This window comes from Sander lucioperca, chromosome 2 (genome assembly GCF_008315115.2).
Source record: "Sander lucioperca isolate FBNREF2018 chromosome 2, SLUC_FBN_1.2, whole genome shotgun sequence".
In the NCBI taxonomy this organism is placed as follows: Eukaryota; Metazoa; Chordata; class Actinopteri; order Perciformes; family Percidae; genus Sander; species Sander lucioperca.
The window spans coordinates 15164556-15190131 of NC_050174.1; the positions used below are offsets into that span (position 1 = coordinate 15164556).

The 25576-nt window shown below is 40.7% G+C and overlaps 1 protein-coding gene across 6 annotated transcripts; it reads right to left on the reverse strand.

The window, feature by feature from the left end:
• Nucleotides 1-120: 120 nt before the first annotated feature.
• Nucleotides 121-25503, reverse strand: LOC116056558 (ceramide transfer protein). Of its 6 annotated transcripts, none has more exons than XM_031308706.2 (19): nucleotides 25401-25503; nucleotides 24750-24850; nucleotides 24405-24539; nucleotides 21813-21929; nucleotides 10912-11019; nucleotides 10470-10608; nucleotides 8878-8964; nucleotides 8574-8731; nucleotides 6294-6386; nucleotides 6026-6112; nucleotides 5685-5777; nucleotides 5244-5321; nucleotides 4446-4541; nucleotides 3994-4126; nucleotides 3826-3896; nucleotides 3584-3712; nucleotides 3237-3366; nucleotides 1996-2133; nucleotides 121-1761 (listed from the first exon to the last, which is right to left on the reverse strand). In XM_031308706.2, the coding sequence occupies exons 2-18, from the start codon at nucleotides 24837-24839 to the stop codon at nucleotides 2006-2008; spliced, it is 1872 nt and encodes a 623-aa protein (XP_031164566.1). In that variant the 5' UTR covers nucleotides 24840-24850; nucleotides 25401-25503; the 3' UTR covers nucleotides 121-1761; nucleotides 1996-2005. The 6 variants fall into 6 exon arrangements, with proteins under 6 accessions (XP_031164566.1, XP_031164564.1, XP_031164563.1 ...); XM_031308704.2 differs by having other exon boundaries at nucleotides 25322-25463; XM_031308703.2 differs by having other exon boundaries at nucleotides 24750-24869; nucleotides 25322-25463.
• Between the last annotated feature and the right edge of the window lie 73 nt (nucleotides 25504-25576).

Below are 25576 nucleotides of genomic sequence, written 5' to 3' on the forward strand. Positions count from 1 at the left end.
TTTTATATATATATATATATATATATATATATATATATATATATATATATATACACACACACATATATACATACACACCTCTTTCCCAGCAGTCCTACTAAAAGAGTACACAGCACTTACTTCTGTGTAACAATTTTAATTTACAGAACATTGTCAAATTGCATTACATTTAGTGCAAATAATAACACTTCTAATGTACAACTTAGAAATATACAAAGTGTGTAAATTACTGACAAAATATCAAAATTAAAAACACTAAATGCATTCTTCCGCTGACATTGCTCGTAGATCTAGCTCTTGTAATCATCAGCAAAACAATTATCCAGATCCTTCCTAACCTCTGACCCCTTAGACCGAAAATCTGATGGTGAAATTTCAACCATGCAGATCTGATTACAAAACTCCCAACTTTTGATGCCATCAAACACAATCTAGGGTAAATTCCAATCTTGAGGTAAGATGATGTGAAATGCTGACCCTTTGTACCCCCCATTCCTCACCCCCGCCTGCTTATTTTCAGTGTTGATAAATGCACATCTGGTGGCTGAACAGTTTAAGGTAAGGTTCATTCTGGTGTCTAAGGCATTCTGGGGGTAGTTTATCAGTCAAAGGGCAGGAGGCCACTGCACTGTAGTGTGGCATGTGAAATGTAATGTAGAGTATGACTAAAAAAGGTCTAGGGTGTAGAGGATATCCTACTCTACATTTTACAACTTTACCTTATGCTGCACAATAGCAGCGGGACTAATTTACAAACCCGACACAAAATGTATCCACTTGTCTCTCATTGAAGGAGAGGAATCTGTACATCAGACACTATGGCTGGCCATTTGGAAATATCAGTCAGAAACCGTGCGTTATGTGGAGGTTCAAGACAATAGGCCGCAACTTAGCATCTATTGACCACCGTCAACTACATCATTGATATCTAATTATTGATTATCGCTTTAACCGTGTGAAAATATTGTCCCAATATGACTTTAGACTTAGCAAATGCTCTTTATCTCCCACTCCAGGTTTCCTTGGCCCATTACTGTAATCAAATTCAAGCATTTAACAGTCAATTCACATTACTCACATTGATAAACTAACTGAAAACGTATTCCGTTTAATCTGTACAATGCATTGTGTCTCTGGTGCTCTCTGAAAGCTACCTCATAACAATCTAGAAATATAAAGATTTCAAAGCTTTAGGCTCTGGCCCCCCATCAAACTGCAAAGAGAGTCATCACTAGAGGGACAGGAGAAGGCAAGAAAGAGGAGATACACACCTCATCAATCCTTTTCCTGTCAATATCTACCTTCCCCTCTCATGGTAGTTACTTTAGCAGCAGCAACACAAGTAGCTGTAATACTAGTGATTAAAGCGAACCCAAAAAGAAAAGTCAAGAAGTATGTAATCATAAGAAATGTACAAAACAATTTACAAAAAACAGAAGCAAATAATCGGTAACAACAATTCAAAAACCACTGAAAAAACTTGAATTTACATCCAAATGTACCCATGACCAACAGGTGGTGTTGAGCCATGACAATGTGGCTGGGATGACAACTACTGATGGATTAAAGCTGTAAAACCAGTCTCTTCTACAAGCAGGTGTCCCATGGGATGTCCTGGATGATATAGTGTCCTGCATGTAGTAGTTTGTAGTAGTTTAACATTCTAATTCTAACAAATAAATGGGTCATGTAGTCTTTGACAGCCGATTACAGGCTGAACAATGTAGTCTCTCCAGTGGGCAACCTTGGCCCTCTGCAAGCCTGAAACAAAAAGGAAGATGACAAGTCATTATCCCGGAAATGAACAAAACTGAAATAATAACTGTACATAATATTCTGTACATTTGCTGGCTTTCTCATGGTTCAAAATGACATTTAAAAAGCACCAGTCAATAGATATAATGTACCATCCATTTACAGTGTAATGAATGTTCTACCTATCAGTTTAGTTGCTCTCTCTGTTGTAAAACAAGATGTGTTTGGGTTACTGGTTACCTCTTTGCGTTCAGAAGAGGATGGGCTTCCCAGCAGTTTTCTCCTGCACGTAGGAGGTGAAGCGCTTGAGGAACTTGGGATACTCTCTCTTGGCCACTGCTCTGAGGACTGAAGCTGGAGCCCAGCCTCCTGGGTTTACTGCAGCCACACAGACCAAAACCATCAGCAAAGTGTGTGTACATGCTAATTTATGATAAAACTATTAGTCATACACCCACAGTGTTAACAGTGTACATATGTCGTACACAAACAGAGGTCTAGGGTGCCATCTAGTGGTGAGGATGTAATGCTATTTTTTATTTTTTTTAAAAGGAACTCCCATGACCTGCCTGGCTTCTCTAACAATAAACTGGCTCAGGATTCCTTCCGCAGCACTGCTTTATGTTACAATAAACTCGTCTACAGGAAGTCAGGGGAGGGGGAGAAGCTGTGCAAGTCTGGACGGACAATTCAAAAGACACAAGCACTTAGACAGTCTAACTCTTGTGCCAGCTAAGAGCTGTACAAAGGCCAATTAGCAGATATATTGGCTAAAATAAGGTTGTTCTGAATTAAAAAGGTGTGATACAAACAATAGCAACTCAGTAGCATAATTATTCAAATAACAACAAAACACGAGCCAGCTACAGGCAGATTTCTGACAGCATTAGAAAAAAAAATTTGACACAAGCGATTGCTACAATATAGGTCCATATACACTAGATCTACTAAATCCACTTGTTTTCTTTTAAGCCCTTAAGTGACCTGCGGCTATTTCTTGACAGTTAAAACAGATCTCACTAAGTCAACAAAACCATCCACCCAGCTAACTTTGTTATGTGCCACCTCAAGTAAACATTTAAGCCGTATTTATTTAGGCTGATGGGACAGTTGAGCTCTTGAGGTCTTTTCTGCTGGCCTTAGGCAGTTATTCAAAAACACAATATATCTTTACCAGTTTGCCAGTACATTAGCCTGAACATCAGGTAGTCTAGTATTAAGCGATATCATTAACGCTTTCTTTAATCTCGCCTCTGTAGTTTAGATAATTCAGTAGGTTTGAATTATATTAGTATGGACTGTCTGTAGACAAGAAATAACATTTTGACCCAAATTGATTAAGGGCTCAGCTTAACAGCTTATCATCTTTTTGAGGTACTTATAGGATTGTAGCTAGACTGATGATGATAGAGAGGCTTTGTTATCTTGCCTAGGGCATATGCACTGATATCAAAACCTTATTCGGCTGGAGAGGCACTTACCATTGGCAACGTAGGTGATCTTACAAAGGATGTTGTCTCTGCTGATCTCTTTATCACCCTCTGGTGGGCTGACCAGCGTTTGGCAGATCATAGCAACATTGATTTTGGCACGAACGCACCGGTTTGTGGGCTGGAAGTAAAACAAAAATGTAAACGAAAACAATCTCACACAAATCTCACTGTAGCTAATTTGACAGTAACTAGGGTTAAGAGGTCTTAAACTATTCTTTCTACCATTTACTGATAAAAGGGCCCCACAACAAAGTCTTGTTTGACTAAGGGATGTTCTCATAGATTGTCCTCGCTTTATTGCATGATAGTAACAGGTGTAATGTTAGTAATCTTACAAGTGCATTGTCGTGGTCAACAGAGAAGTTGCAGACCAGCCATGTGTCAGGATCATTTTCGTTTGTTGCCAAGATCTTCCTGATGGCTGACAGATAGAGCACGTCTCTCTGAGAGGCAGGCCACACTCTCTGAAACACAACCAGAGGCATTCAGCTGGCAATCAAACCGGCTGCAGAAAGTCACTGCTCAAATATGCAATGTGTTTCAGCAACATCTAAAAACCACCAAGAAGTCAATTTACCTTGTGAGTCTGGTAAACAATAACGGCATTATCGGAGAGCGTTTCCACAACGTTGAAATTCTCAATGGTGGCTGAGGGAGGGAAGGAGAGTTTGCTCGGGTCATGGCATTCAAACTGAGAAAGTCAAACAGTGTTGATATGATGGGGACTTGTGAAATAGTGACTTACTCTCCCAGTCCATTCGGACAGCCGTGTCCCAGAAGTAGTGGCAGACCTCGTGTCCTGTCACCCCCTTCACAGAATGCGTAGCTTTGAGAGGATCCAGCACAATACCGTTCTCCTCGACTTCTCTCCTGTACACCTGTCACACAATGTGCAGAGCGTTAGACAAAACAAATAGAAAGTCATATCTTTACAATAAACGTATACCCAAAATCATCGCAAAACATATCTTGAAGGATCCTCTTAATTCCACCAGTGACTGATAACTTGAGCTGATTTCTTTTCCTTTCATGAAGTACTGATTACTTATTTGAAGGATTCACCTCTGCTAGCTGATAAATGTATCACCAGTGCTTCTACTGCAACCGCAGTACCTTTTAAAAAGTGCAACACTCAAATATTCACAGCTAGGAATCGAGGGAAATGATTCATAAGCAGATTCTCTGCTCTGTACTCACCTTCATCTCTCCTTCTTCTATTACCAGCTGCCAGTTGGCATCTCCGCCCACATCCTGGAGAGAGTAAGTCATATGATTCTGCACCATCTCCTCCACCTAAGAGACGGACAGGTATTGAGTAAATTAATGTTAGAAAGTGACACAGTTTGGGGAGAAGAATACACTGTATTAGGGAAGCTATGCTCAGGTTTAATGATTTGTAGTCTGGAGCAATCAACACACCTAGCACCTGTGTTGGTATTTTATTACAGAGGTTTTTGATAAGATCATGAAAGGAAAACATTAAAACTATTTCCCCTCTCAGAATCTTAGGAATTCTTTAAGCAAACACATTAGCCACATACAGTACAAAACACTTGATCCTGCTTGGGGGTGTTATTCAACATCCCAACAATGCATTAAGAACACAACGTATAGCCAGACATGCCTGTTCATGCTGTGGAAGACAGAGTGATGTGAGGAGAGGAGCTTTCACTGGATTCCAGTCATGCAGCACTACATTACCATTTTTCCTTTCAGTGGTATGATGACAACCGTTTTGTGATGAAGACAACCTCCAGGAACTTCAATTTTGTCCAGTCAGGTTTTTTGTCTTAGTGCATCAAATAATACTATAAAGACTTTGGAGTAAAAAACCTACTATAACATGCTACACAAAGCATAAGAAACATTTGTGAAATGCTGGATAGGCTGGTTAGTAGACAGTCTCATGCATCTGCTCATGCTCTGCGGTGCAAAGCAGTAGGCGTTTGCATCCCCCTGCAGATACAGGTGCTTGCTGTTGACCAAATACGGTACCTGAGGGCTGAATCTGTGAATGTCATCTGAAGCACTGACAAGCTCAACGGAGGAGAGGGAAGAAGAAGGGCTATGGGGCTGTACAGCAGAGAGGAAGATTGAAACAGAAGGGAATAAGGAACAAAACAGAAAAAAGGCACCCTGCAGCAGTCACAAGTACGCAATCACAACCTGTTCAAGTAGCATTTCATATGAAGTTGTTATGTAAGCGCTTAAATGACTGCAACAGATTAAGGTGAAGAATGGACACATTACGAGAAGCACACAAGCTACAGTTGGAGACCTTTATAGACAGGACACACTGGTTGTAAGATGACCACGCTGTAGACTGGAGGAATGATGACAGATTGCAAACAGTAGCAACCGGCAGCCTTAAATTAGACCAAAGCGGAACAGAAACAAGATGTACATTAAAGAGAAACTAAGAAATGTGTTGAGCACCTTGGTGGCAAATCGGTGTGTACCGATGGTGGAGTAGATGTCTCCTGGAGGAACCAGAGTTCGTCGAGGTATCCTGACCTTCTCTGACTGGCACTGAGGGGGAGTTTGGTGAGACAGAAGAAGATTAAGAAGATGGGACAGAGAAAGGCAACATCCTTGTGTATACATGCAACTGTGCTTCAGATCATTTTTATTTGTTTAAATGTGTTTCCAAGAGAGAAAGATGCTAAAGTCGGGGACAGGAGAGATTCAATGTGCCTTCTAGACTCTATATGTAATTGCTTTATGCATCCAAACTGGACAGGACATTTTGATTGAGCGAGTTTAGATGTCCATCACACCTGCTCCTCTATCTTGTCCTGTCTGTCCAGTGCGGCTTCCACCGCGTCAAAGAACTCATCCTCATTGATCAGACTGTTGGGCCCCTCCTGTGGGAAGTAAATGTTGTCAGCAATATAAGAATCCTGTGAGAACAGCCCTGAAAAAGGTGCAGAATGATAAAAATGCACAAGCTGGGAGACATGAGGAACAATCAGGAAATCATTCTGATGTGGTTCATCCAGCTGTTTCTAATCTATTTTTTTTTTTTAATATGTAATATCATCTCGCCTCGTAGTCTGGGCCTCCGTAGTGTGACTTTTTCTTCATTTCATACATAGCAGACTTGTAGGCATCTTCTACCCTCCTCCTCTTCTCGAGCTCCTGAACACACAGAGAGAGAGAGCAGTGAAGTGTTGCTGGAGCAACTGTATTAAACAATTAATAACAGTGACAGCATGTAAATAGAAACGGCCATTAACACATCTGTGCTGCATTTAAAAAGAGATCTGCTGATCCTTCACATTTAGACAAACAAACATCCGGAATTAAGGGTTATAGAGTCAGAAAACTCTCCGCCCCAGTGACAATGCTCCTTTCATCGGATTACAGGAGATAACAAGTCACAACAAAAGGGGAAGAAAAGAGAGGTCAAAAACAATCGGGCAGACCCACCACCTCATTCAGCTGTGTGCGCTCTCAAACAGGTTTTACCTAATGTCTCAGTCCCTGCCAGAGGCTAACAAACACACTTCACCCAAGTGAACGACACAATGAAGCACTGAAACATTGCAAAACAGCCTATGTATTTGGTGTCTCTGTGAGAGCAAATGAATCAATATACAATACAATGTACTATGTAGACTGAAACCACCCACTCAATATTCCAGACACAGTTCATCCACACTGCAATAAGAAAAAAAAACAAGCAAACTAAAGCAAGTGTGGCTACAAGCATACTAAAAACAATAGCGTTCTCTCAAAAATACTTAATTGGAGAGAAACCAGACAATGAAACTAAACAAAGTGTACACCATTGTGTGGACATAACGCTTGTCACAAAACAACAGGAGGTGATCCTGCTGTCAGCTGTGTGTAACTACTAGACAGAAAGGCAAACCAAGACCTACTTTAAAGAAGAGGCTGCAGGTCTGTAGAGGTATCCATCTCTGAGTCTGGTATTTGTGCTGCTCTGTCCTCTTTTGTAGCGAAGGCTTCCACAAACTGCACCATGAAGCCTTAGCAGTCATTTTCTAATTCACTCTCTGTCTGTACGAGTCAGAGCAGGCCTGTTTTGTTCCTTCTGAGAGTGTGTTCTGAACCATTTATATTTCCCTACTCCACATCCACAGCTAAACTTCACACACATAACCGAACACAGATAAGATTGAGGTAGTTTCACTCGAGGAGTCTGCCTAACTGAAAGCATTTCCCGGCTTTTGTAGGTTTTAGGGTTGGGCAGCACGCCCACACACACACACACACACACACACACACACACACACACACACACACACACACACACACACACACACACACACACAAACTGGTTTGACAACATCAACTAAACTGATCAGGATGTAACAATGAGGTGCTCTTTAGAGCGCACCTTTAAAAGACACAGACAGCTCTCTAGATAAAGCAAAATCAATGAATGGAAGAGTGATATGGGAACTCCAACCACTCTGATAAAAAACTAAACTATTGAATAATAAAAGGGTTAAAGCTCATTATAGGCAACAAGTGCATTTGCGCTTCTGGTTTCAGAGCCAACTCCATTAAATCACCTTGTAGTAAAACATCCACTGTTTTCAGATGCTACAATCATTGCTAGACATTTGGACAGTGTTTAACCACAACCTCATCACCTGAAGGACAGAGCCCAACACCAAACTCTTGGTAATAATAACCAACTCCTTAAAAACAATGGAAGGCAGCAATTAGCTCCTCAATTAGCGCCACAAGGAAAAGGAAACTGCCCATTATTCACACTAGTGCAATGCCCATTCAAAACGGGCCTCTTCGGAACGGGACGACTGCTCGGCCACCACAGTGTTGCAGCTTTCTCGAGAGCCGCTCATCCAAACAACTACACACTCGACGCTGCGCTTCCTTAGGTCCAGAGCAATACACCTGCCATGACATAGTTGCGTCACCTCATGGTCAGAAGCACTGGTGAAATACACTCCAAGAGCAGACGTTACCATTAAGGCAAGGTGGTAAGGGTACGGCACAGTATTAATATCCAAATAGATGCCGGTAGATCGCTACAGACGGCTTGCACAATTTGCAACGGTGTTCCTGTAGGATATCCGCTTGTGTCGTTGACTCTAGGGAAATGAAGAAGACTTTGGTTTAATATATAGCGAAGGTATCCATTTCCATATAGACACCGGTAGCCTGCTGCAGACGGCTTGCCGCTGACTTCAGTGGTCGTACAACAGTGTGCTACTGCCATCTTTTGCGCTTGCGGGTCGGACAACTGATAGAATCCGGACCTACTCATGATGTTATTAGCACACTGTGAGTGACATTTATTTGAATCACTGTATGTAGAGCGCAAGACCGTACCTTGTCCAGTCTCTTCTGCCAGCTGTCCTCTTGTTTAACCATCAGTTCGATGCAGTGGGACAAGGTAGAGAGGATGCCTGCTGTGGTGGCCTTAAAGGTGATGGCCTCACCCTTGAAGTCTACTCCATTCATACATTTGGGACTGGCAGGGGGGCACACTGGCACAGGCAGAAACAAAGGAATAACTTGTGACTTGTTCAGAAATATACTTTCTAGCTTTATTTTAAGGCCAAGCAACCAAAATATTTTTTTTTCACAGATATTTTCAAATAAAGCAATGGTCTGCATCTGCAGGTAAACTTACATTTCTCTTTGCTGCCATTGTTGTTGTGATTATATTCGCCATTGGGTCTTGTAGTGGTAGGAAATTCATCTTCGTCCTCCTCTAGTACTGGTAAGAAAGCAAAAGCAATCTGTATTTACCATCTGTCCAGTTAACCAAATTATAAATGGCATAAATACCTAAACCTGGACATATAGATAATAGATTATAATTTAACATGTTCAAACCTATTCAACAGGTATATCTACACCTCCAGAGTTGATACTTTTTCTTAATTGGACAATTGTTTAACACGCAATACTACATTTCTAGCAAAAGCATCATTCAGATTAACAGGGTTTCTGCAGGTATCAGCAAATCTCATTTTATGCTTTTTCATGCCCTTTTTCATGCCACTTTAAACTAATTTCATGCCCATGTCCATGTCCATGTCCAACTGCAGATACTTTCACACACAAATTGTAAGCATTTGACAATGCCAATTTTTAATATTTGAAAATCCAAATTTAACTGTCAGATGGCTCACAGGACGGTTTACAGTCATTAAACACAACACAAAGTGCTTCACAAAATAGGAACACAACAGAAATACAAATATTTAAAACACTGTTCACTGAGCAGCTCGCGTCTCTGCCCCGCGGATCTCAAAACAACATGCACCGATAATTAAAAGTAATGAACCTATCCTGCTTACGGCAGTAGGCAAATTCGCCAAAATCATGTCAACCAGTCGCAAAAGTTAGACTAACTTCAAGTAAGCACCGTCATCTGAACTGAAAGCTGGTATTGAAACAGGGTGTAGCCAGACTTTGGTTTCTAAGGGGGAATACCCTCTGTCCTCCCCACCACACCCACCCACCCAAAATCCACCCATGGGGAGCCATTACCGTCGACGGGCTTTAACCAGGTTCTGAATAGTTCATCCTCCAACCACTTCTGCTGAAACTTGCATTTTCCTCCGTTCTTTCGCCACAGCGTACACTCACTCACACCATAGACAGTAGACTCACACTCACCGCACGTTGCATTACTAGCATCCGGTGTTGCGACTTTGTGCACCAGCCGTAAAAACACAGCCAATTAAAAGGTTCCGCCTGTCAACCATTACACTATACTTCCGATCAAAATTAGATTTAGATGTTTATATAATCAAAATAAATTGTGAAAAACAATGTTTTTATTCCATCAAGTTTACATAATTTTTAATGCCTTTGAACATCGAAGTTCATGCTTTTTCATGCCAGTTCATGCCTGAATTTTCACAAAATCTATTTAATTACTTTTCATGCTTTTTAATGACCCGCGGAAACCCTGGATTAAACTTCATGTTAGTTTAACCTACATTATAGAGCAAGTTTAATATGAAAGTGATTTTGAAGACTGCCAACAAAGTGCATTGTAAGTGGATATTGATTTGTGTTTCCATTCCTAATGAGTCTTACCAACAACTCTCCTTCAACTCTCACACTGCATGAACCAAGTCAAGCCCCATCTTTAAATTAATTGGTAAAACTGAACCAATTAATGAAATTATTAATTCAAATCTAACCTATTTAAAATGAATCTCTGACACAATATAAGCTCCATAAAGGTGTATTTATGGGACAGGTTACCTTTGTCTCTCTGAAATTCATCTTTGGAGACAACGTCCGCACAGGTGTCAAAGTATTTCTGCAGGGTGTCCACTTGTCTGCACAGAATGTCCCGGAAGGTTTCCATTTCTGCTAGCTTCTCACGCAACCTGTGCCCTTTCTGAACAGAGAGAAACAGAAATAAAGAGACACAATCAAGAGCTGTCAGGGGAAAGACGATTGATGTCACTTCTCGGTTTTAACCAAAAGGAAAGGCCCTAACAACAAGTAAGTACAAAACAATTTCTTACAACTACAGATCTAGCCTTTAGCTTGTATTTTCAGAAGGTGCTTTTGTATATGTGGCCAAAGTTTAAATGTGTGTAGATGGAACTATTTCAGAGAGGGCATCGAGGGACTGAGAATTTGACATGATCCGATAGGGCCAAACATCGTCAAACTCTCAGGCGATCATTTTTTTTACCTTGAAGGAGGATGTGGATGTGGCAGACAAGGCACTGGCTGCTGATGTGAGAGACAACATGGAACCATGACGCCTGAGACTGGTTTCTGAACCATAACCAGACTCTGCCTGAAATCCAGAGGGAGAGGGATCAAAGGAAAAAGAGAGAAAAATGAGGGAAGGAGACAGTATGATATGGATGATAAGAAAGGAAAAGAAACATCAGATCAGTGTGTGAACAAAACACATTAAACAATCTCAATACAATAAGAGTCTGTAGATCATACAAAAACAGGACAGAGACAGAGAGAGATCAATTCTTGCAGTCAGCAGCACTGAGTAATGCTGAGCTCGACCAGAGCAGGGCCTACACCTACATAGACAAACAGACTGTTTGTCCTTTAGCAGACTGCTAAAGGGACTGGGGCTGACAAATAGACACATGAGCAATCAACCCTGCCAATAGACCTGATACTAGGTGGTTGAGGAACAGTGGAAATAAATTACACTGTATCCCAGAGTTGAGAGATCTAGGCTTGATTGCGACTTTCTGGAGGAAAATACAGTTGTAGCTTTTAGTATATACACAGCAAACTGTACATGGTTTTATAAAACCGATCTACTGTATGGCCTGGCATTAGGGAGGGAGGGAGGGAGTGGCAGTGACTGCATTTGATCCATTTAACAGCCAACTTATGACTGGGTGATGCCTGGGCTTGCCAGGAAAGTGACATACTTTTATTATACATAGTGTAAGGGAATGCAAACCAAACCAAACAAAGCAAAATATTCTTGTTTGTTGCAGCTGTTGACTGTTATCCACTACATTATAGAGAGACAGCAAATTCATGACCTAACATTAGAATCCCGTGCTTAAGTTCATACCTTTACTCAACCAGTAGAAACAGTAATGAGGAGCTAGTGCGACAGGCTAAAGTCTGAAATTCTTTTACGTATGAATCAGGATCCTAACTTGCTTGCGTTATGTTTTATAGGGCTGTCCTCGACTAAAGAAATGCTTAGTCGTCTAACACTCACATTATTTTGTCGACTAATCGATTAGTTGGTTTAATCGACAGATCTGTAAAAAATGAGTCGGGATAAGGGCCGTTTTTTGGGCAGTTTGCAGATTATCTGTATCAGCGTTTTATTTGCCTGATAACCGATAAAGTTAAAGAACCGCTACAGCTCTGTGTCTGTCCCTCTGCTTCGGTTTCACTCACCACTGAGTCTGACTTAATGTCCCGCCCACAACACTATCTGACGATCTTTTTACTTTGTATTATGTTGAAAGTTTCTAATTTATTAAATAACTGCTTAGAGCATCTAAACAAAGTGTTGTGTTGGATTTTGTTAACATTCTAAAATCTTAATTTTGACTTAAAGATTTTCATTTTCACTGTAAATGCATATCGGTTCCAAATATTGGTTATGCTGAGGTTTGGCCGTGGCCTTTGTGTGTAGTTTCCTCTTGATTATTAAACTAAAAAGGGACTGTAAGCTATTCCTGTTTACTTATCGGCATGCAGAGGTATTTCTTGAGTGCAGTGAGCAAACGGAGGTGAAAATCAGGTGACAAACGTATACATACAGTCCTCTGCCAGAGGAGCTTACAATGACTACCACAGGGTGACAAATTGAATTGATTTAGAATTAGATTTGACACTGAACACTGGTTAAACAGAGAGTGGCAGACTGTTCCAGACCAGGGGTCCGTTTCAGGAAGGAGGTTTAACAAACTCGGAGTCTAACCCTGAACTCTGAGTTGATTTACCCTGAGATGGGAAACTCTGAGTTTTCGGTTCCAGAACAGCTGATTTGAGTTCAATCAACTCAGAGTAGGTGACTCAGAGTTAAGCGCGTGCACCACCACTATAAAAAGGCAGCATGAATGGAGCCATGATACTACGATTCACCATGGTAACAACCACAAACAAACTGGGCGGCGGAAATACTCATGCGCGCATACAGCGAGTTTGAACATATATTTAGTTAAAAAAGCAACACAGCAGCTGCTGCAAAAGAGAGAGAATTTGCGTGGGATAAAATTGTTGCAATATGGTTTGCAAAAAGTTCCAATATGGTGTATTAATATCATATTTAAATTAGGGCTGTCAATCGATTAAAAAAATTAATCTAATTAATGACATACTCTAATTAATTAATCAAAATTAATCGCATACATAATTAACGGTGCCTGAACCGATACTTTTTAAGAAAGTAAAAAAAGAAAAGAAAAAAAAAGGGTACTAAACAACAGTCGGTGACATTAAAGAACGGCTTGTTTATTGCTAAGGCCATATGGTCAAAATTAAATGATTTAATAATAATGTATAACAATAATAACAATAACTTATTTCACTCGTAAATTGCTGTTGAATGACAAAAACAACCACCAGGTGGGAAAAGGACATTTACAATAACTTCAAATGCACCACAAGGCTGTAGTTTACCAGTTTCATTGAACGCACCGTCTGTGTTGTTTTTCCGACGGCTAAAACACAGTCAAACTTTACACCGTTTAGTGTTAGCTGTCAGCATTTTAACCGTTTTTAATCCAGCTACTACTCCAGTTAGCTGCTGTCGAGTATAGTGTTAACTAGCTAGCGGTATGCTAACGTTAGCTGCTGTATAGTGTAAACTAGCGTCACATGCAGCTGTGTTTGTGTTGTCTGTATCGTCTTCAGAGCACCAGAGAGAAGTTCAGACATATCAGTGGCACCAGATTTCGGTAGCCAGGGTTGGCAGGAAGAAGATTTTTACAAGTAAATGTTCCAGTTAATGATCCAGGCAGCACATTCTCGTCTCCCTCCTTCATTTTACAGTCCAATGGTGGCTAGAACGGCTGGAATGGATTAATCTGAGCTATTTTTTTTAACACGTTATTTTTTCTCAGATTAATTAATCGAAATTTACGCGTTATTTTGACAGCCCTAATTTAAATCATAAGTATAATATTACTGGTGAAATGGTATTGAACCTATAATCTATTTCATTTAGGTGCAATCCTGCGGGCGAAAAAGTCCTAGGCCTACTACTTCCATTCTGAGGCTGCAGCACCATCATTAATAGAATTATAATTCATAATCTTTTATTTCAAAGGGTTTACATCATTCACCTGCAATACTGTGGAACTCCTTTTTAATGGCTCTTACTGGTTTGTGTCCAGGGAACACTACACAAACGTTTAAAAAAACGTTTCAGAGTGAGTCACACTCTTCTGACGGAGCTTTGCTACAGTGGCTTTACTAATATGCTCCGCATCACCAATGTTGTAAAGAAAACTGCCGTTTGCAAAAGAAACGTAATGCGACACAAAGAATGTGCTGGGATGTAGAGCATGTCCACGATGTTTGACGTTAGTGATATGAGGACGGATACGGTTATGTAGGCTACATAACTGATAGACTGGGAAGAAAAACAATACGCTCAAACAGGTAGGCTAGTATCTGGAAAAGAAAATACGTCGGGGCCTCAATATCATCTCCCGATGTATGTTTAACTCCCTGCGAAGTAATACAGCTTTTTCATCAACGGGATCTTCGACAAAAGGAAATGCCATGTTTTGAGAAAAAAAAAAAAGTTTTATAGTCTGCCTAACACGGTTAATAAACCAACCCCGTTTTTTTATTCATGCCGATAACAAACTTCGCTAAAATGCACCTGATACAGACTGAATGAATGAATGAGGAAATGAAAGAGCGCTGTGTCAGAGGGAGGAGACTGAGAGAAACTCGAGGTTTATTGAAGAAAACCTGCTCCTGACCAGGTTAGGTTTACAGGCTTAGTTACCATAGTAACTGACTCTGAGGTTAAGTTCCCTCTCTTTCTGAAACGGGCTGGATTTACCCCCCCCCCTCTCAGGTTTGATTATCCTCCCTTTCTGAAACAGAAAACCCAGAGTTTCCCTCATCTCAGGGTTAACAAACTCAGAGTTTTCACTAAACCTGCTTTCTGAAACGGACTCCAGGCTAACAGAAAATAATGTGTCAATATTTGCTGTTAAAGGGTATGTTTACATTCATACAATCCTAGATTTGCGGTGATATTAAGATTAAAGTGACACATTTAAGCATTTACAAAGCTCGAACAAACCCATTTTGGTTCATTTCATCAAACTAAACACACATAAAGGGAGTGGACAATATACCATGAATATCGTACAATAAAATGAAATTCAATAATACAACAAAACTCCAGCCCTAAATATTACCTGACCGACTCCAAAAAAGAATTGAACATAACAACATTCACAATTGTTTTTACAAAAGATACGCTAAACTATGGCTTAATTTAAAAACAGTCACATTGCTGCAAAGCAGTTTATTTTTATTTATTTTAATTTTAAATATGACATTTTCAATTTACCAGCTGCAAATGTTAAATCAACTCTGAGTGGCAGAGCTGCATGCCAGGCATGTTATTTTTTTCATTTCAAATGGAGGTCAATGATTGTTGACACTGACTTGTAGTCTGCAGAGTGCCTCAGCGTCACCCCTAACGGCCCAACAAATACTGTTTTTTTAATACCTACAGTGCAATAGGAACTTTATTTCTTAATGCACTCATACAATAGTCTGATTTAAACGATATCATCCTCAGTGTTACCATAAGTTACGTTTCCTGCTACAACATATCAAGTCCTCAAACAAACAGCCTACATTTCAACCGCTGAGAATGACAGTTGGGCAAATTAACATTTGACAAAAAGTGCTACGGATGAAAAATTAGGCTTGCTACCTTTTCACAAAAAGGATTGGATTCCTTTGATCCGATTGACATTTTGCACAGGCTACTGAAATCATTATTATTGTATTGCTGGTGTGGGCGTAGACCAGGGGGCAAAGCAATACACTGATGAAACATGAAGACCAATCTGTGACTACTCCAGAGACTGCCATCAAATGCTGCATGACACAGCCATGCAAATTAAAAACCCACTCATAAACAAAACAATAAATGGCATCTTGTGCCCACGGCTTTGTGATGGTAATGAGATGAGTGTACAGTAAGTGACCATAGCAACGACTGAGTACTTCTACACATCTGAGCATATTGCTGTTTGGGAAATTATCGTTAAAAATGCTGGTAGTCCAGCACATAGCCATGCAGCATAAGCTTAATTTCTAAAGAAATTAAATAAAAAAATGTAGTGACTGATGTCTTTCAATGACTGACTTGCAGTAGAGTTCAATTCTCAAGATAGCCCATGCAAAAACTGCATGCATGCAAATAGAAAATAATAATGTATGCAGTGCACTGTTTGGAGGAAGGCAAAGATGAGCCATGCCTATCATTCATATCACAACCCTGACTGACATACTAACTAAAGACTTCAGTGATGAGTGACATTAAGCAGGCAGTATGCCAACATGCTATAAGCCCACCATTCGGCCATTCCAACACCCAAAGCAGAGCAGGACACTGCTGCAGTCCCGACGGTTTGCTGGCCCCAACATGGCCAGGAGGCTGCCTCAACACTCCCACTCTTCTGACCATTCAGAGGCTTAAATCCAGTATTCCTGTTTGTCTAGACACACCTCACTGAGGAACAAAGAGGTGGAGAAAAAAAGCCATATAGACTCAGCTTAGCTCATCAAGTAAAAGAAAGCAGCTTTAAGAGAGGTAAAGGAGGAAGAGGAAAAAGTCATTTTCTTCATAGCGGTCAGGGGAGTGGCAGACACTAGCTGCTCCATGAAGCAGAAGAGACGGACTGAGCCAATAAGACGAGTCTTGAAATGCCTCGGCAGAGTGAAGCAGGTCTGCTCTCAGTCAGGTCTTCCGCAGACACACAAATGGACTCAAAGACACACGTACATGCACTCCACTCTGCTGCGTACATATATCAACAGACCACACACCCTGATATGCGAAACCTTTTTATCTTGTCCATGTTTATGTCCAGCATCCATCACTGAGCAAGCAACCGTGACTGTGTGTGTTTGAATGTAAGAGACAGAGCAAGAGAGGGATAAAAATGAAGAGTGCATGCATATATGCATAACAGAGAGAGAGAGAGAGAGAGAGAGAGAGAGAGAGAGAGAGAGAGACCAACATATGTCTGGATCTTCTGCCTGACTCTACTTTTATCCTTTCTTATTCTGATAACTGATATTTACTGATGATTGTGAAGCCTGATCTGGACCAATAGTGTTCTGACTGTGCCAACAACCAGCCTGAAGAAGTGGCGGAAAAACTACAAATACAGCGCTTTTTTTCCATCCCCTCCCCTATCTCCCCTCTAAATCTTACAGAATGGAATAGTCTTCTCAGTATGATCGAGAGTTTTGTGTCCCTCTTGATTTTTGTTGCTGTGAGAACGGGCGATTACAAAAAAAAAAAAAAAAAAAAAAATGCATTATTCATCAAGAGCTGCACTTAATGTCCCAGCACTTAGCAGAACATTTTCCATCACCAACACACACCCACACATAAAAACATAAATGAACCTGCACAAAAACAGTTTTTTTTTCCCCTGTACAATAACTAACCTAATTTGGTGATATTGATATGCCAATGGTGGTGGTTATTTGCCGTTGCAAAGTGGCTTATACAAGGCATTTAAAAGCAGTAATCATGACCAGTCCGACCCATATTAAAGCAAAATTATAGTGGTTAGATAATTACATAAACCCAGCTCTAGCAAATTATGAGTGTATAAAATTGGCACAAAAAAAGTAGTTTTAAAAAGTGAAGTGTTACACTATTTGTATCTAAATTAAAAAAAAGGCCATTTGCCCTATTTTCAGCATTGGGAATAAGGTACATTTCACGGTTGCTTCACGGTTGCATTCCCTCTTGAGAAAAAAATGTAAACCAGAATGAATGCCAGGTCTATTTTCACACGAGCCGCAGACAGACGGACCGGAAGTTAAACAGCGAGACTATCCAGTCAATTTACCAAAAGACACCCCCCAATATCGTTTATGTCTCCGTTACAACACCACGGACAACCAGAGATTCATCTTGGAGGTTGAAAAACACAATACAACATCACAGATCTTTTTTTTTTTTTTTTTTTTTTTTTTTTTTAAAAGGACAACACCAGAAAGGAGAAGGCATGGAGTTTATTGCAGGAGTGGAAGGTAGATACTAGCTCCATAAACACGTTATTGTTCTGTAAAGTACTTGTAGAGACAATAAAATCTGCGAGTCGGGCAGCAAGACGCTCCGCCACTGAGATGCTCCCGGTGTGGTATGGCGCGTGGCGAAGGATGGAACAAAACCGAAAAGGAGCACAGACGCACCCAGTGGAGAATCTGAGTAAGGCAGGTAGCGCTGCATTAGGCTTACTGAGGTTACTGTAGGTCACAATCCAGATATAACCCTAAAATACTCTCACACCGTTGTTAATGGACTGGAGACCTGCGGTCGCTCACACTCAATTGCCAACACCCAGTAGCACTAACAAAACCACCCACAGCACCATTTGGTGGAGAAGCAGGCCTAATGAGAATTCACAGGATAGTGATTCTTTTTTTTTTTTTAAGGGTGGCACACTTACGGTGATTTCTCAACTACAGTGTTTTCTTGTGGCAAACGCAAGCAAGGAAAATTACATAATTCACATTAATTGTGCTCTGGTAAAATATACATTTGTCACTTGTCTCTCTCACACAGGTTCACCCAGTGTCAGAAATTAAGTGGGGGCAAAGGGCAAAAACTGCTACCAAGGTTTTGAAAAATGTATTTTATATTTACCAGTTTAGGTAAATATCCTAATTATTAAGCCATTATTTAATTTCCAATCAATTCCTTTAATTTCCATTTCCATCTGTAAAATACACTCACACACTAATAGCGCAGTTACATATAAACTAGGGGTGGTACGGTTCATGAAAAAACATCCGAACCGCTCGGTTTGCTTGTCTTGGTTCGGAGCGTGTGTGCGTCGCACGGTTCGTCAGTACACTGTTAATGTGCACTAATCACTTACTGCTGTAGTGCCCACTTTCGACACCTATGTTAAAGCGCTTACTGGAAACGACGAGGGGGATGAACGTGACGAACACAACACATGGCAGCTGATTGGACGAACGCGTCACGTGGTTCTTGCTGCTCCCGAATTTCAAAACAGACTTTAATGGCGTCTCGTTCTGAATACGATCTCGTATTTTACGAAAATAGTTCACCGAAAAGTGTTTCTGAAAACATTTTAAGCGAGAAATAGGCCATACAGTTGCTGAATCTGTCTGCTTTTTTGATCGACAAAGGTCAGTTTAAAAGATTTTCGTCAGATTTTGAGAAGCGGCGAGCCGACCGCTCCTCAGGTGTGTGGAGTGCTGCAGGTCACGTCACCTGCAGAAATGTCAAGTGGGAGAGATGAGGAAGGCTGCCCGGAGTTGGAGGATGCGCCAGCGTCGTATATAGTCTGGTGTGTGGGAACATTTTGGATTTCATGTTACCTATGATGACAGCGGAAATAAACAATAGAACTGCCACTGTGTGCATGTATTGTGCAACATGCATTCAATATGCTAATTTTAGCTATATATCAAATGCTGAAGTATATTTCTGGAATGTTAAAGATTAAAAGAAAAAATAACAAGAACCGTACAGAACCGAAAACCGCAACCCTACAACCGTGATACGAAACGAACCGTGGATTTTGTGAACCGTACCACCCCTAATATAAACGCACTGATAATAGCAATAGTATGCTTTTGATTTACTCATGTTGGCACCAAGGTTATAATCGTTAACGAAAACAAACAAAATAACGAAAACTAGGTGGGAAAAAACATTGTCGTTAACTGAAATAAAAATAAAAATGAGGCATTACAAAAAAACTACAACTAAACTAAAACTGTCTGTTTGCAAAACTAACTAAAATAAAATTAAATTATCGAGTAAATGTCCTTAGGTTTTCGTCTTTGTTAATGTCTTTCATAGAGCAAATAATGTTACATCTTTCCGACCATGACATTTCCCATAGACATGTATTAATAGTTTCCAACTGGGAACCCAGAAATTCCGACATTCCACGTCAAATTGAACACAACATAGTCCATGACCCTCGCCTGGCATCATGGCGGTACCGAAAGTCGGAAGAAAGCGGCAGAGACCTATTTGATTATGACTGTCAGATAAAAGCAAGTGCCTTGCAGTGGAAGGTGGTAAAATATGTGGACAATTTATTAAAGGGAAAAATCCCACGAATTTGAAAGTACATTTGAGAAGTGCACACAAGCTAGGAGGCTAACCTAGCTTACCTTAACAAGGTAAAGGAGAACGCAAAGCCCCCTTTCCCCGAAACAGAAGCTAACCCCGGTAACGTTACGGGCATGGATGTATGGATACAGGGCCAGGCAGCATGACGGAGACAACCGTAGGACAGAGAACACTAGAGGAGGGCTTTCACCGGCGACCCATAGCTGCTTGTTAGTACATACGCAGGAACACCAAAAGCGGGAGGAAGCGTGGGTTAATATGTGTATTGATACTGGGACGTCTACACAACTGTGTGAGTCGATTGACTTCAAAAAGTTCGCCACTTCACTTGAACCAAAGTTCAAAACACCTGTTCATGTCTTCTTTAGTCTGTTGGCTATTTAGGTTTTTTCCTGGAACACGTCGCTTACACATTTTGCACTTACTGCGGCGTCTTGTGTAGACTGTTTTTGTCTTTTACAATTGTATGATGTTTCTGTTGAGTTATTATTACACAATACTTTTTCTGACCTTTTTGAATCCCCCAACAAATAACCCATATTACAAAAAAGACTAAAACTTATAAAAACTAAACTAAAACTAAGCATTTTCAAAAAATAAAAACTAAACTAAACTAGCAAACCCGCTTTAAAAACTAATTAAAACTAAACTGAATTTGAAAACAAAAAGTCAAAACGAAATAAAAATAAAAACTAATGAAAAATGCAAAACTATAATAACCTTTGAACTTGGCACAAGGTGGTAATTAATGTATGCATTTTAATTTGGGCTCATTTCATATGAAAAAACAGCAACTTGTTGCACTAATTACTCTTCTGTGGCGCAAATCTTTTGTAAATGCCCTAATTTTTTAGACCGTTTTTTTTTTTTTTTCCACCAAAAGACCCAGATTACACACAGTATAGAACTGTAATTCACAAAATTTAACTGTAGTACAAACACACTGGCTGATATTAACCAAGTTTATGTACCGTCTGTGGAGCAGAACACTGTATAAGCATATCAATGAAAACTAAATAAAACTAAACAAATGGATTATTAATATTTAGAGCATACAAACTCAAACTAAACTAGCTGTAACAGCTGGTTTTGGACAGATCAAGGCATTACATGTTGCACAGCACTTCACTCGTAAGCCATGACAACATATATGTGCTTTACACACTTGATGCACGTTTATGTTAACTTGATGTCATTGCAGAGTGAGCAGCTGCCTGGCATCTGATAACAGGGGATACCCCCACCTCAACCCCTCATTCCACAGATTCCTCACATACCCGGGGTGAAGGCCTGTGTGTGTGTGTGTGTGTGTGTGTGCGCGTGTCCAAATCCCTGTCCTGCCACACCCAGCTCACTGAACAAAACAGATAACCGTCTGTTCTGAAAACCACCACGACCCAAAATTGAACCTAAATACCTGAGAGCAGTGCAGTAAAGCACTGTTCAGTGGGCGATAAGGTAAAAAAATAATCAAATCTTTATTATAGCCTAAGGAACTGACACGATATGGAATAAGAACATTTGTTCTCATGCTTGACAAACACCATGCAAATTAAACAAATCCCTAAGCACAACCGGAACTGGATTCAGGCACACACTGAGCATCTCTAGTATTCATTTATTTATCAGGGTAATGCAACTGACTTGCTTGCATTTCGGCAAAATTCCCATGAATAACTTTATCACAAGGTGTAAAAAGAAGCCGGCGAGAAAGATCCAGATGAAGAAAGAGAAAAAGTCGTTCCACTCACCTTGTGCAGCTCTATTGACTCAATCCACTGGAGCCTGTGCTCGGGATCTTCAGCTCTGAGGTACCAAACACTGTCGTTCACGCTGATGTCAAAACGACACTCATCAAACTCATGGGGCTACAAAGAGAGAAGAGAGAGAGCTTATTATTAGGCAGAGCACACGTATCACGTCAGGAAATACAATCACCACAATTAAATATCTGTATTTGAAACCAAAATACAAAATCTCACTGTAACATTTCCCCCTACTTCAATCAAATATTTGAGGGAGCAGAGCAAAATCCCACTATAATGCCTGTGAAGTCTGTTTATGACACTGACGGACTAGCGATGACACATTCTGGACACACATGGATTCCATCAGTCATAGAAAAGACTCTGCCACACAATAAACAGGAATTTTAATTAGAAACTGATGTCTTAAGTCTGCAGGCGCAACCCTAAACGACTGCAGCAGAGCTGTGCAAAAACAGATATTCTTTCAGCATGCCTTCGCCTGAACCTGGGTCATCATGACTTTTCCTTCGACTATTAGGCCAAATCTTTCAACTATTTCACTCCCCCGTTCTACAATGCACCCCACCCAGCTCCAACCACTAGGCACCCAAACACGTGCACCAAAGAATTCCCGTTTCCTCTGAGATTGGAATTTGACCACTGCACTCAGCTGAAGAGAGCTCTGTTCTGCAAAGGCTGCTAATAACAAATACGACACAGTTGACTCAAATCTCTTTCCCGTTTTTCTCCTTACTAGAACCAAGACTACAGCTGCTCTGTCAGCTGACATAACATCATGTTGCTCAAGTTTGATTAGATTTGCTGAATGACGCTCACGTGCTGGTTTCTTCACTGCCACGGACAACAGCAACATACACTCCAGCTCTGAACACACCGTCTTTACACTTTAACACTAATAATACATATCATAAGCTGCATATCTGGGATGCTGACAGGGTTGAGTGGTTTTCTTTGACCCTTAAATGCTTTCTATTACAGTCAAAGACAAACTCAGAGCAAAGGTTTCCCCTCAGGGACAGAGGTAAGATCAGAAATGCCCTCCAGCTTCTTAATTTTCAGCATAAAGGAGGGGTGTGCAATAGTAAGCTCAAGTGCATCCGGCCATGATGCTATTACTGGTTAGAGAATTCCAGTCTATCGTACTGTGCTGTATCAGACACGGACCATAAATCTCTGCTTTACAACCCAGTTTATATCTTTCTTTCTGCCTGGAAACAATCTCCTTTTTTAAGCACTACTGAATATCCTTGCTGCAATGGCTTTTTGTGTGTGTATAGGACTGTGGCATCTTCAGTGTTAGAAAAGAGAAGATTATCATTTAAACACTGATTACCTCCTCACAAAAGAGGCATCTAAGATCCGAGGTTTTTCTTCTATGGTTGCCTTTACACTAGTGTGTTAGGAACCTGTTTGTATTTAATTGCAATCATTTTTAACACTTCTTATTGCCTGACACCCCTCCTGGAGTATAGACCGTCGACAAGGGAATATTTAACACAAGTTTGCTTTGTACAAAAATATATAACTGACAGGAAAACACCAATGCACTGACAAGAGCTTAATCTGATGCAAACTTTTGATAATGTATCTGGGCCTATGATAGGAATTTCCAGACATCAATATTTCCTGCACAGTTTGCTTCTGTATGAGGACAGTCTGGTGTGTTTGCAGACACACGGTGTGTAACAGGCTGATATTAGGCAAGAAGAGAAGCAGGGGCATGTTTCTGCATTCCTGAGTCCTCATACCACGGTCTCTGTAGACAGCACTGGCTTTATTTAGGAAGAGGGGAGAGGCAGTAAGAAGTGACAGTGTGGGTCATACTACTCTAATTATTAGTGAGCATGTGTGATTAAACTCTTACTGTAGTTAGCCTGCTATAACACAATTACAAAACGCTCTGAATGTCTTGTGGAATTCCATTCAGGTCTGCACAAACAAGAATTGGCATAATGCTCAACTATCTGTAATCTTTTGTGTTGTGGTTTTAATCCAGTTTTGAGTCATATAATCCTATTGCACAAATCACAGTAAAACCATTTGTTTGGCCTCTGTACTTGATAACGGTATGCTGAGAGAGAACAGTGAATATTTAACCAGGGTGTGGGGTTTTAACTTATCTCACCAACAATAGGGCCTGCATCGGGAGAATACAGGTCTGATCTCTATAGTATGTGGTCAAAGCTATCTTTTTAACAGTAGGGGACATTAATTTCAAATAGCTGGTGCCATAACTGCCATGGAGGAATAGGCATGAGAGTGTTATCAAAATATTGCCTGAGCAAGAATACCTCGGTCTGCTAACAACCTCATTACTAGTTAATGTTTACCTTTCTATCTTTGACAACATGGATTGGAGGAATTAAAGTTCAACTCCATGCTAATGACAGGGTGGACAGGATCAAAACATTGAGACCTGCCAGAAAGGTAACCCTACTCCAAGAGTACTGATGCAGAAAATGAAACCTTTCATGGTCGCCCATCTTATGAGCCCTATCCTGAAATGTTGGGACAGGTGCTAGATTCGGATTTCTCTTTGAGTAAAGGACAGCAGCAGAGTGATGTTACACTTACTGTGATAACAGCCTTGCTGAGGCACAAAGACCCCCTGCAGCCGTATTCCCGTTCATCCTCCGACTTGTAGTAGCTCAAAGTATTGTTTTTCAACACGACCCATCGGTCCTGCCACCCGTGGATGTAATTAGTCCACTGTAAACACACACAAGATGTACAAGAAAACAGTTGAACTAGCTATGCCTGGACGATGTGTAACGTTATGCAGGAATTAATTCAGCTGTTGCAGCTCATTAATGCTCACCCTGCTTTCAGACTAGTAGTGTGTGATCAAGGCACCTAAACAAGAAGTTATTTCTGTAGCATAAAACATTGTAACATTCAAACTGGTTTAATGTTACCTACCTTGCTTAAGACGCCTCCGAGCTCCACAGGCTGCCCGGATTCCGGGTCCACATCCTCTTCGGAACCGGACGACGAACTCTTTTCGGACATTTAAATCCAAGCTTTAAAGACAACTTGAACCTAATTTTATTGACAGAACCACGTAGCTGCCTGCTAGCTGCTGAATTAGTTATAAATTCAAACGCGTCACAGCCAAACCTGCTGACAGCTTCTTAAACTTAGCCTTCACGTCAGGGAAATATGTTACCGTTAATTAGCTAGCTAGGCATTAACTGAGCGTATCAAACATTATCTGAATAGCGTAATTAATCTTCCGTCGGTTGACAAACCCAGCTAGCTTGTTTTGAAGCAAGCTATTCTGGAGGTGAGTCTCAACTTCTCGGTTTTGCGGGCTTTGTTTTGAAACTGACGTCGAATACCAATGAGACTAGCTAGTTAGCGCTAGCTGTCAAACCACGCCACTTGCTAACATTAACTTAACTAGCAACTTGTGACTGTTGTCGTTAGCTATTTTTAGCTGCAGTCGATAAGCTACTCAAAAGAGTGATCAATAAGGAAGGCCTTCGTGTTACCTCAACTTCAAGCTACAAATGTGGAGCAACGGTCTGTGTGGCTGCTGTAATTCCGCAGTTCTGTTAGTGGAGGACTGACCATAGACTGACTAGCTTGTCTTCTTTCAGGTCGGGGGAGGCGCTGCAGCCACGCTTTACTGTGTACAGAGAGCGGCGTCAAGTTAGACTCAATCACAGTGACACCGGAAGTCACACACATTCGCATTACTTTTTCATTTAGTTGCAATGTGATCTCTTTTTTATTTTATTTATTAA

Excerpts from the sequence above, each read along its gene's own strand:
- LOC116056558 (XM_031308706.2), bottom strand. The coding sequence starts at position 24,839 with ATGTCCGAAAAGAGTTCGTCGTCCGGTTCCGAAGAGGATGTGGACCCG. Across the intron at positions 5,322-5,684 it reads CACACCGATTTGCCACCAAG|CCCCATAGCCCTTCTTCTTC; the intron begins GTGCTCAACACA and ends TCTGCTGTACAG. Across the intron at positions 2,134-3,236 it reads GATCACCTACGTTGCCAATG|TAAACCCAGGAGGCTGGGCT; the intron begins GTAAGTGCCTCT and ends GTGTGGCTGCAG.